The sequence below is a fragment of the Oncorhynchus keta genome, chromosome 3, assembly GCF_023373465.1.
Source record: "Oncorhynchus keta strain PuntledgeMale-10-30-2019 chromosome 3, Oket_V2, whole genome shotgun sequence".
NCBI classification, from domain to species: domain Eukaryota; kingdom Metazoa; phylum Chordata; class Actinopteri; order Salmoniformes; family Salmonidae; genus Oncorhynchus; species Oncorhynchus keta.
Genome location: NC_068423.1, coordinates 34834404 through 34852701, shown reverse-complemented (window position 1 = coordinate 34852701; position 18298 = coordinate 34834404). Strand labels below are relative to the sequence as shown.

Below are 18298 nucleotides of genomic sequence, written 5' to 3'. Positions count from 1 at the left end.
ATGTTTGTTCTCTAGTGTTGTGATGTTTGTTCTCTAGTGTTCTCTAGTGTTGTGATGTTTGTTCTCTAGTGTCGTGATGTTTGTTCTCTAGTGTTGTGATGTTTGTTCTCTAGTGTTCTCTAGTGTTGTGATGTTTGTTCTCTAGTGTTGTGATGTTTGTTCTCTAGTGTTGTGATGTTTGTTCTCTAGTGTTGTGATGTTTGTTCTCTAGTGTTGTGATGTTTGTTCTCTAGTGTTGTGATGTTTGTTCTCTAGTGTTGTGATGTTTGTTCTCTAGTGTTCTCTAGTGTTGTGATGTTTGTTCTCTGGTGTTGTGATGTTTGTTCTCTAGTGTTGTGATGTTTGTTCTCTAGTGTTCTCTAGTGTTGTGATGTTTGTTCTCTAGTGTTGTGATGTTTGTTCTCTAGTGTTCTCTAGTGTTGTGATGTTTGTTCTCTAGTGTTGTGATGTTTGTTCTCTAGTGTTGTGATGTTTGTTCTCTAGTGTTCTCTAGTGTTGTGATGTTTGTTCTCTAGTGTTGTGATGTTTGTTCTCTAGTGTTGTGATGTTTGTTCTCTAGTGTTGTGATGTTTGTTCTCTAGTGTTGTGATGTTTGTTCTCTAGTGTTGTGATGTTTGTTCTCTAGTGTTGTGATGTTTGTTCTCTAGTGTTGTGATGTTTGTTCTCTGGTGTTGTGATGTTTGTTCTCTAGTGTTGTGATGTTTGTTCTCTAGTGTTGTGATGTTTGTTCTCTGGTGTTGTGATGTTTGTTCTCTGGTGTTGTGATGTTTGTTCTCTAGTGTTGTGATGTTTGTTCTCTAGTGTTGTGATGTTTGTTCTCTAGTGTTGTGATGTTTGTTCTCTAGTGTTGTGATGTTTGTTCTCTAGTGTTGTGATGTTTGTTCTCTAGTGTTGTGATGTTTGTTCTCTAGTGTTGTGATGTTTGTTCTCTAGTGTTGTGATGTTTGTTCTCTAGTGTTGTGATGTTTGTTCTCTAGTGTTGTGATGTTTGTTCTCTGGTGTTGTGATGTTTGTTCTCTGGTGTTGTGATGTTTGTTCTCTAGTGTTGTGATGTTTGTTCTCTAGTGTTGTGATGTTTGTTCTCTAGTGTTGTGATGTTTGTTCTCTAGTGTTGTGATGTTTGTTCTCTAGTGTTGTGATGTTTGTTCTCTAGTGTTGTGATGTTTGTTCTCTGGTGTTGTTGTATAAATCACATGGATCTCTCTGACACACTATAGATCACATAGATCTCTCTGACACACTATAGATCACATGGATCTCTCTGACACACTATAGATCACATAGATCTCTCTGACACACTATAGATCACATAGATCTCTCTGACACACTATAGATCACATGGATCTCTCTGACACACTATAGATCACATGGATCTCTCTGACACACTATAGATCACATGGATCTCTCTGACACACTATAGATCACATAGATCTCTCTGACACACTATAGATCACATGGATCTCTCTGACACACTATAGATCACATGGATCTCTCTGACACACTATAGATCACATGGATCTCTCTGACACACTATAGATCACATAGATCTCTCTGACACACTCTCTGCTGAGAAAAGGCTCAGTCCACAGCCCACATTGCACTCACTGGAATGTAATGCACAATAAGGAATAGGGTGCCATTTGGGATTCACTCTCAGACCACAAGGTTGCGAGTTCAAACCCCCGAGCTGACAAGGTACAAATCTGTCGTTCTGCCCCTGAACAGGCAGTTAACCCACTGTTCCTAGGCCGCCATTGAAAATAAGAATGTGTTCTTAACTGACTTGCCTGGTTAAATAAAGGTAAAATAAAAAATAAATTAATTAATAAATAAACATGGAGTAATAGAGTCATGTGACTGGTTATTATGTATTCTGCTTTTCTGATTGGATGGTACAAGATGGCATGTTGTGTTGTCTGTTTAAATGAGATGTGTTTCAGAGGTGGATGGTAGAGACCATGTTGTGTTGTCTGTTTAAATGAGATGTGTTTCAGAGGTGGATGGTAGAGACCATGTTGTGTTGTCTGTTTAAATTAGATGTGTTTCAGAGGTGGATGGTAGAGACCATGTTGTGTTGTCTGTTTAAATTAGATGTGTTTCAGAGGTGGATGGTAGAGACCATGTTGTGTTGTCTGTTTAAATTAGATGTGTTTCAGAGGTGGATGGTAGAGACCATGTTGTGTTGTCTGTTTAAATGAGATGTGTTTCAGAGGTGGATGGTAGAGACCATGTTGTGTTGTCTGTTTAAATTAGATGTGTTTCAGAGGTGGATGGTAGAGACCATGTTGTGTTGTCTGTTTAAATAAGATGTGTTTCAGAGGTGGATGGTAGAGGCCATGTTGTGTTGTCTGTTTAAATGAGATGTGTTTCAGAGGTGGATGGTAGAGACCATGTTGTGTTGTCTGTTTAAATGAGATGTGTTTCAGAGGTGGATGGTAGAGACCATGTTGTGTTGTCTGTTTAAATGAGATGTGTTTCAGAGGTGGATGGTAGAGACCATGTTGTGTTGTCTGTTTAAATTAGATGTGTTTCAGAGGTGGATGGTAGAGACCATGTTGTGTTGTCTGTTTAAATGAGATGTGTTTCAGAGGTGGATGGTAGAGACCATGTTGTGTTGTCTGTTTAAATTAGATGTGTTTCAGAGGTGGATGGTAGAGACCATGTTGTGTTGTCTGTTTAAATTAGATGTGTTTCAGAGGTGGATGGTAGAGACCATGTTGTGTTGTCTGTTTAAATGAGATGTGTTTCAGAGGTGGATGGTAGAGACCATGTTGTGTTGTCTGTTTAAATGAGATGTGTTTCAGAGGTGGATGGTAGAGACCATGTTGTGTTGTCTGTTTAAATTAGATGTGTTTCAGAGGTGGATGGTAGAGACCATGTTGTGTTGTCTGTTTAAATGAGATGTGTTTCAGAGGTGGATGGTAGAGACCATGTTGTGTTGTCTGTTTAAATTAGATGTGTTTCAGAGGTGGATGGTAGAGACCATGTTGTGTTGTCTGTTTAAATTAGATGTGTTTCAGAGGTGGATGGTAGAGACCATGTTGTGTTGTCTGTTTAAATTAGATGTGTTTCAGAGGTGGATGGTAGAGACCATGTTGTGTTGTCTGTTTAAATGAGATGTGTTTCAGAGGTGGATGGTAGAGACCATGTTGTGTTGTCTGTTTAAATTAGATGTGTTTCAGAGGTGGATGGTAGAGGCCATGTTGTGTTGTCTGTTTAAATGAGATGTGTTTCAGAGGTGGATGGTAGAGACCATGTTGTGTTGTCTGTTTAAATTAGATGTGTTTCAGAGGTGGATGGTAGAGACCATGTTGTGTTGTCTGTTTAAATGAGATGTGTTTCAGAGGTGGATGGTAGAGACCATGTTGTGTTGTCTGTTTAAATGAGATGTGTTTCAGAGGTGGATGGTAGAGACCATGTTGTGTTGTCTGTTTAAATGAGATGTGTTTCAGAGGTGGATGGTAGAGGCCATGTTGTGTTGTCTGTTTAAATGAGATGTGTTTCAGAGGTGGATGGTAGAGACCATGTTGTGTTGTCTGTTTAAATGAGATGTGTTTCAGAGGTGGATGGTAGAGACCATGTTGTGTTGTCTGTTTAAATGAGATGTGCTTCAGAGGTGGATGGTAGAGACCATGTTGTGTTGTCTGTTTAAATTAGATGTGTTTCAGAGGTGGATGGTAGAGACCATGTTGTGTTGTCTGTTTAAAAACTTCTTAGGGCTGAAATCCCATTAACGGGATCGATATGACAACAGCCAGTGAAAGTGCAGGGCGCCAAATTCAAAACAATAAAAACCTAAATTAAAATTCTTCAAGCATACTAGTATTTTACACCATTTTAAAAATAAAAGTCGCGTTAATCCAGCCACAGTGTCTGATTTCAAAAAGGCTTTACAGCGAAAGCTCCACAAAGGATTACGTTAGTTCACCACCAAGCCACAGAAAAGCACAGCCATTTTTCCAGACAAAGATAGGAGTCACAAAAAGCACAAACACAGATAAAATGAATCACTAACCTTTGATGATCTTCATCAGATGACACTCATAGGACTTCATGTTACACATTACATGTAGGTTTTGTTTGATAAAGTTCATATTTGAGTTTAGATTGGCGCATTACGTTCAGTAGTACCAAAAACATCCAGTGATTTTGCAGAGAGCCACATCAATTTACAGAAATACTCATCATAAATGTTGATGAAAATACAAGTGTTACACATGGAATTATAGCTATACTTCTCCTTAATGCAACCGCTGTATCAGATTTCAAAATAACTTTACGGAAAAGCAAACCTTGCAATAATCTGAGAACGGCGCCCAGAAAACAAATACATTTATCCACCATGTTGGAGTCAACAGAAATCCGAAATAACCTTATAAATATTCCCTTACCTTTGATGATCTTCATCAGAATGCACTCCCAGGAATCCTAGTTCCACAATAAATGTTTGATTTGTTCGATAATGTCCATCATTTATGTCCAAATAGCTACTTTTGTCAGGGCGTTTAGTACACAAATCCAAATGCTCGTGCAGGTCCAGCCGAAAAGTTATGTTACAGGTTGTAGAAACATTTCAAAATAAGTATAGAATCATTCTTTAGGATGTTTTTATCATAAATCTTCAATAATGTTCCAACCGGAGAATTCCTGCCTGTAGAAAAGCAATAGAGCGCAGGTCGCTCTCATGTGAAATGCGCGTGACCAGCACGTGGCTCTCTGCCAAACACCTGACTCATTCCCCTCTCATTCAGCCCCACATCACAGCAGAAGCCTCATTCAAGTTTTTAAAACGGTTGACATCTAGTGGAAGCCTTAGGATGTGCAACTTGACCCAGATCCCACTGTGTATTCGATAGGGGCTGAGTTGAAAATCGACCAACCTCAGATTTCCCACTTCCTGTTTGGATTTCTTCTCATCTTCTCAAATAGTTTTTACACAGCCCTGTACTATATATTCATCAATACGTTGTCTGTTTGTTTCAGTTGAGTTTCCAGCACAAGGTGGGGGTGCTGTACTGTAAGGCGGGCCAGAGTACAGAGGAGGAGATGTACAACAACCAATCAGCTGGTCCCGCCCTCGATGAGTTCCTCGACCTATTGGGACAGAGAGTGAAACTGAAGGGATTCACCAAGTACAGAGCACAGCTCGACAACAGGAGTAAGACTATATACGCACACACACACACACACACACACACACACACACACACACACACACACACACACACACACACACACACACACACACACACACACACACACACACACCAACGCACACAAATCCTACCGTGAGCATCTATAGTACTGTAAATAATGTATGGCTGCGTCCCAAATTGCACCCTATTCGCCATATGGCTCTGGTCAAAAGTCGTGCACTACGTAGGGAATAGGATGCAATTTGGAACTCAAAAAGGTATAATAGAAAGACATTGTTTATCTTGAGTCTTTAATACGAATGTCCTGTATGCCTCTTGTTGTGCTACACTGGCATGGTTTGTTTACCAACACGGGTTGTTTACAATTACAGTTTGTTTACCATTATAGTTTGTTTTCCATTACAGTTTGTTTACCATTACGGTTTGTTTACCTTTACAGTTTGTTTACCATTGTGGTTTGTTTACCAACACGGTTTGTTTACCATTACAGTTTGTTTACCATTATGGATTGTTTAAAAGTACAGCTGGTTAACATTATGGTTTGTTTACTATTAAGATTAGTTTACCATTAGAGTTTGTTTACCATTATAGTTTGTTTACCAACACGGGTTGTTTACAATTACAGTTTGTTTACCATTATAGTTTGTTTACCATTACAGTTTGTTTACCATTACGGTTTGTTTACCTTTACAGTTTGTTTACCATTACAGTTTGTTTACCATTACAGTTTGTTTACCATTACAGTTTGTTTACCCTTACAGTTTGTTTACCCTTACAGTTTGTTTACCCTTACAGTTTGTTTACCCTTACAGTTTGTTTACCCTTACAGTTTGTTTACCATTACAGTTTGTTTACCCTTACAGTTTGTTTACCATTACAGTTTGTTTACCATTACAGTTTGTTTACCATTACAGTTTGTTTACCATAACGGTTTGTATAATGTTACTGTTTGTTTACCATTACGGTTTGTTTACCATTACGGTTTGTTTACCATTACAGTTTGTTTACCATTACAGTTTGTTTACCATTACAGTTTGTTTAACATAATGGTTTGTATAATGTTACAGTTTGTTTACCATTACGGTTTGTTTACCATTACGGTTTGTTTACCATTACGGTTTGTTTACCAACACGGTTTGTTTACCATTACTGTTTGTTTACCATTACGGTTTGTTTACCATTACAGTTTGTTTACCATTACAGTTTGTTTAACATAACGGTTTGTTTACCAACACGGTTTGTTTACCATTACAGTTTGTTTACCATTATGGATTGTTTAAAAGTACAGCTGGTAAATATTATGGTTTGTTTACTATTAAGATTAGTTTACCATTAGAGTTTGTTTACCATTATAGTTTGTTTACCATTACGGTTTGTTTACCCTTACAGTTTGTTTACCATTACAGTTTGTTTACCATTACAGTTTGTTTACCCTTACAGTTTGTTTACCATTATAGTTTGTTTACCCTTACAGTTTGTTTACCATTACGTTATGGCTAGCACTAGGGTTTCAGCTCTTGGTGTCCTCCTAGGTTTCAGCCTTCCTAGGGAGTTTTTGACCCTGAACATGCCCCTATATTACCTATTAGTGTAACGTGACCCTGAACACGCCCCTATATTACCTATTAGTGTAACGTGACCCTGAACACGCCCCTATATTACCTATTAGTGTAATGTGACCCTGAACACGCCCCTATATTACCTATTAGTGTAATGTGACCCTGAACACGCCCCTATATTACCTATTAGTGTAACATGACCCTGAACACGTCCCTATATTACCTATTAGTGTAATGTGACCCTGAACACGCCCCTATATTACCTATTAGTGTAATGTGACCCTGAACACGCCCCTATATTACCTATTAGTGTAACGTGACCCTGAACACGTCCCTATATTACCTATTAGTGTAATGTGACCCTGAACACGCCCCTATATTACCTATTAGTGTAACATGACCCTGAACACGCCCCTATATTACCTATTGGTATCATATTACCAACCCTTACTCTGACCATGACCTGATGTGATCTATCTCTGTTGCAGTGGATTCAATGAACCTGTTTCTGTTGTGGAAATCTAGCCTCTCTGTCTGTCTGTTTCTCCTCTAGCTGACTCAACAGGAACCTACTCCCTGTACACCACCTATAAGGACTATGAACTGATGTTCCATGTGTCAACGCTGCTCCCCTACACCCCCAACAACAGACAACAGGTCAGTACCCTCCCTACACCCCCAACAACAGACAACAGGTCAGTACCCTCCCTACACCCCCAACAACAGACAACAGGTCAGTACCCTCCCTACACCCCCAACAACAGACAACAGGTCAGTACCCTCCCTACACCCCCAACAACAGACAATGGGTCAGTACCCCCTACACCCCCAACAACAGACAACAGGTCAGTACCCTCCCTACACCCCCAACAACAGACAACAGGTCAGTACCCTCCCTACACCCCCAACAACAGACAACAGGTCAGTATCTCCCCTACACCCCCAACAACAGACAACAGGTCAGTACCCTCCCTACACCCCCAACAACAGACAACAGGTCAGTACCCTCCCTACACCCCCAACAACAGATGGCAGGTCAGTAGCTACTTCCCCTTTAACATACCAGATACTGTGTGTCAGTAGGAGCAGACTGGTCCCTCCCCTTTAACATACCAGATACTGTGTGTCAGTAGGAGCAGACTGGTCCCTCCCCTTTAACATACCAGATACTGTGTGTCAGTAGGAGCAGACTGGTCCCTCCCCTTTAACATACCAGATACTGTGTGTCAGTAGGAGCAGACTGGTCCCTCCCCTTTAACATACCAGATACTGTGTGGTCCTGAGTTGCTCTCCTCTTCTATTTCCCAGATTTTTCCTTTAGAGCAGATCTTTTGTTTCATCTTCTGACAATCCTCTCTTAGAGCCTCGTTGCGTGTCTGTAATAACTGTGAGTGTTAGATCGTGAGTGTTACCATGACAACTGTGCCCTAGACATAAGTTGTTTGTTAATCAGTGTCCACTGGGTCCCAGACACCGTCGTGTGGTATTAGTCAGACATCGAGACTGTGGAAGGTCCTTTCAGAGCTTTACGTGTCACAATTAACATGTCAAATAACCCTATTTGATGTGTGAAATAACACATTTCTCTTCTTTAATGTGGTGTGATGGCCAAGCCAAGTGCCACACTACGTTCAGTATCACTGTCAAAGCTGTTTGTAAACAAGCTTACATACCTGTCCCTACTGATGTGTTTAGCATCACTGTTAGGGGTAACGATAGAGTATTTAGGTTACGTTGTGGTAACAAGTAACTTAACGCATTCATTTTTCAACTTAAGTAATCAGTTAGTTACTTTTTCAAATAAGCAAATCATTACTTTTTTAATATTATTTCCCAATTATATATTTTTTTGTACCCCAAAAATGAAAATCCCTTCACCTAAGTTCAAGCTCTGGCTGCTTCTTCAAGAACGTTGTGGTGGGATGCTAGCTAGCTAGCAAGGTGGCAGAGACATCAGCCTTCTCATCGTGGAAGTTTTCACTGTATTTAGTATTGGTAAAAGAAAAAGAGAAAAACATAATAATAAAATGCTAACTGAGCCTCTACTTTGCTGGGATTGAAGAAGAGACAGGGGAAAACACACATGATATGATTGTCCTGGGAGGGCATAGTCCCACCCTCCCACTGGGGAGCCACAAAATGGATTTCACATGACTGGGCAGACATAGATCGGCCTGGGAGGGCATAGTCCCACCCTCCCACTGGGGAGCCACAAAATGGATTTCACATGACTGGGCAGACATAGATCGGCCTGGGAGGGCATAGTCCCACCCTCCCACTGGGGAGCCACAAAATGGATTTCACATGACTGGGCAGACATAGATCGGCCTGGGAGGGCATAGTCCCACCCTCCCACTGGGGAGCCACAAAATGGATTTCACATGACTGGGCAGACATAGATCGGCCTGGGAGGGCATAGTCCCACCCTCCCACTGGGGAGCCACAAAATGGATTTCACATGACTGGGCAGACATAGATCGGCCTGGGAGGGCATAGTCCCACCCTCCCACTGGGGAGCCACAAAATGGATTTCACATGACTTGGCAGACATAGATCGGCCTGGGAGGGCATAGTCCCACCCTCCCACTGGGGAGCCACAAAATGGATTTCACATGACTTGGCAGACATAGATCGGCCTGGGAGGGCATAGTCCCACCCTCCCACTGGGGAGCCACAAAATGGATTTCACATGACTGGGCAGACATAGATCGGCCTGGGAGGGCATAGTCCCACCCTCCCACTGGGGAGCCACAAAATGGATTTCACATGACTGGGCAGACATAGATCGGCCTGGGAGGGCATAGTCCCACCCTTCCACTGGGGAGCCACAAAATGGATTTCACATGACTGGGCAGACATAGATCGGCCTGGGAGGGCATAGTCCCACCCTCCCACTGGGGAGCCACAAAATGGATTTCACATGACTGGGCAGACATAGATCGGCCTGGGAGGGCATAGTCCCACCCTCCCACTGGGGAGCCACAAAATGGATTTCACATGACTGGGCAGACATAGATCGGCCTGGGAGGGCATAGTCCCACCCTCCCACTGGGGAGCCACAAAATGGCTTTACCTACAAAAGCCCTCAGACGATCCCATAGGTGAAGAAGCTAGATGTGGAGGTCCTGGGCTGACGTGGTTAAACGTGGTGTGCTGTTGTGAGACCCGTTGAACGTACTGCCAAATTCTCTAAAAACGACATTGGCGGTACCTAATGGTAGAGAAAGGAACATTCAGTTCTCTGGCAACAGCTCTGGTGGACATTCCGGCAGTCAACATGTCAATTTCATGCTCCCTCAAAACTTGACATATCTGTGGCATTGTGTTGTGTGACAAAACTGCACAATTTAGCGTCCCCACTAGTCGAGGTGAAAAGACACTGTCAAGTTGCTGCTCGCTGCTAACTGTAGTGCCCTCTCTGCTGAGGAACCACCACACAAACCTCCAGCGCCTTCATCCCCTGCCTGCAAATGACTTGTTTGAGTTGGACAATACTCACAACGACAGAGACATGACGACGGTGGACAATGAGATCACTGAGTATCTGAAGTCAGCTACAGGAACGGATTCATTTAACACATTTCCCAGGATCAAATCAAATGTATTTATATTGCCCTTCTTACATCAGCTGATATCTCAAAGTGCTGTACAGAAACTCAGCCTAAAACCCCAAACAGCAAGCAATGCAGGTGTAGAAGCACGGTGGCTAGGAAAAACTCCCCAGAAAGGCCTAAACCTAGGAAGAAACCTAGAGAGGAACCAGGCTATGAGGGATGGCCAGTCCTCTTCTGGCTGTGCCGGGTGGAGATTATAACAGAACATGGCCAAGATGTTCAAATGTTCATAAATGACCAGCATGGTCAAATAATAATAATCACAGTAGTTGTCGAGGGTGCAACAGGTCAGCACCTCAGGAGTAAATGTCAGTTGGCTGTTCATAGCCGATCTCTACCGCTCCTGCTGTCTCGAGAGAGTTGAAAACAGCAGGATCAAGCAGATGTCTTCAGAAGTCAACACTCCAACACCACCCAGTGCACCTGGGGATAGATATTTCAGCCTTGGGAGTCTCGTCCTGAGGATCGGGCTCTCTGACAGAGACTGTGGAGGAAAGCAGTGAAATAACTGTCAGGTCAGGTTTGAATGTCAATGACTGACTGTTTTATGTTGACTGTCTGTGTCTAAGGTCTGTGTCTAAGGTCTGTGTCTAAGGTCTGTGTCTAAGGTCTGTGTCTAAGGTCTGTGTCTAAGGTCTGTGTCTAAGGTCTGTGTCTAAGGTCTGTGTCTAAGGTCTGTGTCTAAGGTCTGTGTCTAAGGTCTGTGTCTAAGGTCTGTGTCTAAGGTCTGTGTCTAAGGTCTGTGTCTAAGGTCTGCGTCTAAGGTCTGTGTTTAAGGTCTGTGTCTAAGGTCTGTGTCTAAGGTCTGTGTCTAAGGTCTGTGTCTAAGGTCTGTGTCTAAGGTCTGTGTTTAAGGTCTGTGTCTAAGGTCTGTGTCTAAGGTCTGTGTCTAAGGTCTGTGTCTAAGGTCTGTGTCTAAGGTCTGTGTCTAAGGTCTGTGTCTAAGGTCTGTGTCTAAGGTCTGTGTCTAAGGTCTGTGTCTAAGGTCTGTGTCTAAGGTCTGTGTCTAAGGTCTGTGTCTAAGGTCTGTGTCTAAGGTCTGTGTTTAAGGTCTGTGTCTAAGGTCTGTGTCTAAGGTCTGTGTCTAAGGTCTGTGTCTAAGGTCTGTGTCTAAGGTCTGTGTCTAAGGTCTGTGTTTAAGGTCTGTGTCTAAGGTCTGTGTCTAAGGTCTGTGTCTAAGGTCTGTGTCTAAGGTCTGTGTCTAAGGTCTGTGTCTAAGGTCTGTGTCTAAGGTCTGTGTCTAAGGTCTGTGTCTAAGGTCTGTGTCTAAGGTCTGTGTCTAAGGTCTGTATCTAAGGTCTGTGTCTAAGGTCTGTGTCTAAGGTCTGTGTCTAAGGTCTGTGTCTAAGGTCTGTGTCTAAGGTCTGTGTCTAAGGTCTGTGTCTAAGGTCTGTGTGTAAGGTCTGTGTCTAAGGTCTGTGTCTAAGGTCTGTGTCTAAGGTCTGTGTTTTCCTAATGTGCAGGTCTGTGTTTTCCTTTTGAATAGGTCTATTGCTGCTGTTATCTTTTATTTTATTTATTTTTTATTTTTTTTATTTTCCACCTTTATTTAACCAGGTAGGCTAGTTGAGAACACCTTTATTTAACCAGGTAGGCTAGTTGAGAACACCTTTATTTAACCAGGTAGGCTAGTTGAGAACACCTTTATTTAACCAGGTAGGCTAGTTGAGAACACCTTTATTTAACCAGGTAGGCTAGTTGAGAACACCTTTATTTAACCAGGTAGGCTAGTTGAGAACACCTTTATTTAACCAGGTAGGCTAGTTGAGAACACCTTTATTTAACCAGGTAGGCTAGTTGAGAACACCTTTATTTAACCAGGTAGGCAAGTTGAGAACACCTTTATTTAACCAGGTAGGCTAGTTGAGAACACCTTTATTTAACCAGGTAGGCTAGTTGAGAACACCTTTATTTAACCAGGTAGGCTAGTTGAGAACACCTTTATTTAACCAGGTAGGCAAGTTGAGAACACCTTTATTTAACCAGGTAGGCTAGTTGAGAACACCTTTATTTAACCAGGTAGGCAAGTTGAGAACAAGTTCTCATTTACAATTGCGACCTGGCCAAGATAAAGCAAAGCAGTTCGACAGATACAACGACACAGAGTTACACATGGAGTAAAACAAACATACAGTCAATAATACAGTATAAACAAGTCTATATACAATGTGAGCAAATGAGGTGAGAAGGGAGGTAAAGGCAAAAAAGGCCATGGTGGCAAAGTAAATACAATATAGCAAGTAAAACACTGGAATGGTAGTTTTGCAATGGAAGAATGTGCAAAGTAGAAATAAAAATAATGGGGTGCAAAGGAGCAAAATAAATAAATTAATTAAATACAGTTGGGAAAGAGGTAGTTGTTTGGGCTAAATTATAGATGGGTGTATAGATGTACAGGTGCAGTAATCTGTGAGCTGCTCTGACAGTTGGTGCATAAAGCTAGTGAGGGAGATAAGTGTTTCCAGTTTCAGAGATTTTTGTAGTTCGTTCCAGTCATTGGCAGCAGAGAACTGGAAGGAGAGGCGGCCAAAGAAAGAATTGGTTTTGGGGGTGACTAGAGAGATATACCTGCTGGAGCGTGTGCTACAGGTGGGAGATGCTATGGTGACTAGCGAGCTGAGATAAGGGGGGACTTTACCTAGCAGGGTCTTGTAGATGACATGGAGCCAGTGGGTTTGGCGATGAGTATGAAGCGAGGGCCAGCCAACGAGAGCGTACAGGTCGCAATGGTGGGTAGTATATGGGGCTTTGGTGGCAAAACGGATGGCACTGTGATAGACTGCATCCAATTTGTTGAGTAGGGTATTGGAGGCTATTTTGTAAATGACATCGCCAAAGTCGAGGATTGGTAGGATGGTCAGTTTTACAAGGGTATGTTTGGCAGCATGAGTGAAGGATGCTTTGTTGCGAAATAGGAAGCCAATTCTAGATTTAACTTTGGATTGGAGGAGTGTGATATGGGTCTGGAAGGAGAGTTTACAGTCTAATCAGACACCTATGTATTTGTAGTTGTCCACGTATCCTAAGTCAGAGCCGTCCAGAGTAGTGATGTTGGACAGGCGGGTAGGTGCAGGTAGCGATCGGTTGAAGAGCATGCATTTAGTTTTACTTGTATTTAAGAGCAATTGGAGGCCACGGAAGGAGAGTTGTATGGCATTGAAGCTTGCCTGGAGGGTTGTTAACACAGTGTCCAAAGAAGGGCCAGAAGTATACAGAATGGTGTCGTCTGCGTAGAGGTGGATCAGAGACTCACCAGCAGCAAGAGTGACCTCATTGATGTATACAGAGAAGAGAGTCGGTCCAAGAATTGAACCCTGTGGCACCCCATAGAGACTGCCAGAGGTCCGGACAGCAGACCCTCCGATTTGACACACTGAACTCTATCAGAGAAGTAGTTGGTGAACCAGGAGAGGCAATCATTTGAGAAACCAACTTTCAGGTGAAGGTCTATTGCTGTTGTTATATTTAAGGTGAAGGTCTATTGCTGTTGTTATCTTTCAGGTGAAGGTCTATTGCTGTTGTTATCTTTCAGGTGAAGGTCTATTGCTGTTGTTATCTTTCAGGTGAAGGTCTATAGCTGTTGTTATCTTTCAGGTGAAGGTCTATTGCTGTTGTTATCTTTCAGGTGAAGGTCTATTGCTGTTGTTATCTTTCAGGTGAAGGTCTATTGCTGTTGTTATCTTTCAGGTGAAGGTCTATAGCTGTTGTTATCTTTCAGGTGAAGGTCTATTGCTGTTGTTATCTTTCAGGTGAAGGTCTATTGCTGTTGTTATCTTTCAGGTGAAGGTCTATAGCTGTTGTTATCTTTCAGGTGAAGGTCTATTGCTATCTATTGTGAAGGTCTATAACCCAGACCTATACATAACCATAACCCAGACCTATACATAACCATAACCCAGAGCTATACATAACCATAACCATAACCCAGACCTATACATAACCATAACCATAACCCAGACCTATACATAACCATAACCCAGACCTATACATAACCATAACCCAGAGCTATACATAACCATAACCCAGAGCTATACATAACCATAACCCAGAGCTATACATAACCATAACCCAGAGCTAACCATAACCATAACCCAGACCTATACATAACCATAACCCAGACCTATACATAACCATAACCCAGAGCTATACATAACCATAACCATAACCCAGACCTTTACATAACCATAACCCAGACCTTTACATAACCATAACCCAGACCTATACATAACCATAACCCAGAGCTATACATAACCATAACCCAGAGCTATACATAACCATAACCCAGACCTATACATAACCATAACCCAGACCTATACATAACCATAACCATAACCCAGACCTATACATAACCATAACCATAACCCAGACCTATACATAACCATAACCATAACCCAGACCTATACATAACCATAACCCAGACCTATACATAACCATAACCCAGACCTATACATAACCATAACCCAGACCTATACATAACCATAACCATAACCCAGACCTATACATAACCATAACCCAGACCTATACATAACCATAACCATAACACAGACCTATACATAACCATAACCCAGACCTATACATAACCATAACCATAACCCAGACCTATACATAACCATAACCATAACCCAGAGCTATACATAACCATAACCCAGAGCTATACATAACCATAACCATAACCCAGAGCTATACATAACCATAACCCAGACCTATACATAACCATAACCATAACCCAGACCTATACATAACCATAACCATAACCCAGACCTATACATAACCATAACCCAGAGCTATACATAACCATAACCCAGAGCTATACATAACCATAACCCAGACCTATACATAACCATAACCCAGACCTATACATAACCATAACCCAGACCTATACATAACCATAACCCAGAGCTATACATAACCATAACCCAGACCTATACATAATCATAACCATAACCCAGACCTATACATAACCATTACATTTACATTTAACATTTAAGTAATTTAGCAGATGCTCTTATCCAGAGCGACTTACAAATTGGTGCATTCACCTTATGACATCCAGTGGAACAGACACTTTACAATAGTGCATCTAAATCTTTTGGGGGGTGAGAAGGATTACTTATCCTATCCTAGGTATTCCTTAAAGAGGTGGGGTTTCAGGTGTCTCCGGAAGGTGGTGATTGACTCCGCTGTCCTGGCGTCGTGAGGGAGTTTGTTCCACCATTGGGGGGCCAGAGCAGCGAACAGTTTTGACTGGGCTGAGCGGGAACTGTACTTCCTCAGTGGTAGGGAGGCGAGCAGGCCAGAGGTGGATGAACGCAGTGCCCTTGTTTGGGTGTAGGGCCTGATCAGAGCCTGGAGGTACTGAGGTGCCGTTCCCCTCACAGCTCCGTAGGCAAGCACCATGGTCTTGTAGCGGATGCGAGCTTCAACTGGAAGCCAGTGGAGAGAGCGGAGGAGCGGGGTGACGTCAGAGAACTTGGGAAGGTTGAACACCAGACGGGCTGCGGCGTTCTGGATGAGTTGTAGGGGTTTAGTGGCACAGGCAGGGAGCCCAGCCAACAGTGAGTTGCAGTAATCCAGACGGGAGATGACAAGTGCCTGGATTAGGACCTGCGCCGCTTCCTGTGTGAGGCAGGGTCGTACTCTGCGGATGTTGTAGAGCATGAACCTACAGGAACGGGCCACCGCCTTGATGTTAGTTGAGAACGACAGGGTGTTGTCCAGGATCACGCCAAGGTTCTTAGCGCTCTGGGAGGAGGACACAATGGAGTTGTCAACCGTGATGGCGAGATCATGGAACGGGCAGTCCTTCCCCGGGAGGAAGAGCAGCTCCGTCTTGCCGAGGTTCAGCTTGTGGTGGTGATCCGTCATCCACACTGATATGTCTGCCAGACATGCAGAGATGCGATTCGCCACCTGGTCATCAGAAGGGGAAAGGAGAAGATTAATTGTGTGTCGTCTGCATAGCAATGATAGGAGAGACCATGTGAGGTTATGACAGAGCCAAGTGACTTGGTGTATAGCGAGAATAGGAGAGGGCCTAGAACAGAGCCCTGGGGGACACGCCACGCCACCTGGTAGGAGCGACCTGTCAGGTAGGACGCAATCCAAGCGTGGGCCGCGCCGGAGATGCCCAACTCGGAGAGGGTGGAGAGGAGGATCTGATGGTTCACAGTATCGAAGGCAGCCGATAGGTCTAGAAGGATGAGAGCAGAGGAGAGAGAGTTAGCTTTAGCAGTGTGGAGTGCCTCCGTGATACAGAGAAGAGCAGTCTCAGTTGAATGACTAGTCTTGAAACCTGACTGATTTGGATCAAGAAGGTCATTCTGAGAGAGATAGCGGGAGAGCTGGCCAAGGCCGGCACGTTCAAGAGTTTTGGAGAGAAAGAAAGAAGGGATACTGGTCTGTAGTTGTTGACATCGGAGGGATCGAGTGTAGGTTTTTTCAGAAGGGGTGCAACTCTCGCTCTCTTGAAGACGGAAGGGACGTAGCCAGCGGTCAGGGATGAGTTGATGAGCGAGGTGAGGTAAGGGAGAAGGTCTCCGGAAATGGTCTGGAGAAGAGAGGAGGGGATAGGTTCAAGCGGGCAGGTTGTTGGGCGGCCGGCCGTCACAAGACGCGAGATTTCATCTGGAGAGAGAGGGAGAAAGAGGTCAGAGCACAGGGTAGGGCAGTGTGAGCAGAACCAGCGGTGTCGTTTGACTTAGCAAACGAGGATCGGATGTCGTCGACCTTCTTTTCAAAATGGTTGACGAAGTCATCTGCAGAGAGGGAGGAGGGGGAGGGGGAGGAGGATTCAGGAGGGAGGAGAAGGTGGCAAAGAGCTTCCTAGGGTTAGAGGCAGATGCTTGGAATTTAGAGTGGTAGAAAGTGGCTTTAGCAGCAGAGACAGAGGAGGAAAATGTAGAGAGGAGGGAGTGAAAGGATGCCAGGTCCCGCTCGGCTGCCCGGAGCCCTGTTCTGTGAGCTCGCAATGAGTCGTCGAGCCACGGAGCGGGAGGGGAGGACCGAGCCGGCCTGGAGGATAGGGGACATAGAGAGTCAAAGGATGCAGAAAGGGAGGAGAGGAGGGTTGAGGAGGCAGAATCAGGAGATAGGTTGGAGAAGGTTTGAGCAGAGGGAAGAGATGATAGGATGGAAGAGGAGAGAGTAGCGGGGGAGAGAGAGCAAAGGTTGGGAAGTGTTGGATGAGAGCGAGAGGGAAAAGGATACAAGGTAGTGGTCGGAGACTTGGAGGGGAGTTGCAATGAGGTTAGTGGAAGAACAGCATCTAGTAAAGATGAGGTCGAGCGTATTGCCTGCCTTGTGAGTAGGGGGGGAAGGTGAGAGGGTGAGGTCAAAAGAGGAGAGGAGTGGAAAGAAGGAGGCAGAGAGGAATGAGTCAAAGGTAGACGTGGGGAGGTTAAAGTCGCCCAGAACTGTGAGAGGTGAGCCGTCCTCAGGAAAGGAGCTTATCAAGGCATCAAGCTCATTGATGAACTCTCAGAGAGAACCTGGAGGGCGATAAATGATAAGGATGTTAAGCTTGAAAGGGCTGGTAACTGTGACAGCATGGAATTCAAAGGAGGCGATAGACAGATGGGTGAGGGGAGAAAGAGAGAATGACCACTTGGGAGAGATGAGGATCCCGGTGCCACCACCCCGCTGACCAGAAGCTCTCGGGGTGTGCGAGAACACGTGGGGGGACGAAGAGAGAGCAGTAGGAGTAGCAGTGTTATCTGTGGTGATCCATGTTTCCGTCAGTGCCAAGAAGTCGAGGGACTGGAGGGAGGCATAGGCTGAGATGAACTCTGCCTTGTTGGCCGCAGATCGGCAGTTCCAGAGGCTACCGGAGACCTGGAACTCCACGTGGGTCGTGCGCGCTGGGACCACCAGATTAGGGTGGCCGCGGCCACGCAGTGTGGAGCGTTTGTATAGTCTGTGCAGAGAGGAGAGAACAGGGATAGACAGACACATAGTTGACAGGCTACAGAAG

General features: G+C 43.9%; 1 protein-coding gene across 1 annotated transcript in view; it reads left to right on the top strand.

The window, feature by feature from the left end:
* Window positions 1-18298, top strand: part of LOC118363521 (signal-induced proliferation-associated 1-like protein 2) — a 434866-nt gene that overhangs the window by 108826 nt on the left and 307742 nt on the right. Inside the window, exons 7-8 of the mRNA XM_052497073.1 lie at window positions 4984-5158; window positions 7269-7372. Coding sequence (XP_052353033.1) covers window positions 4984-5158; window positions 7269-7372 — 279 coding nt within the window. The remainder of the gene's footprint in view (window positions 1-4983; window positions 5159-7268; window positions 7373-18298) is intronic.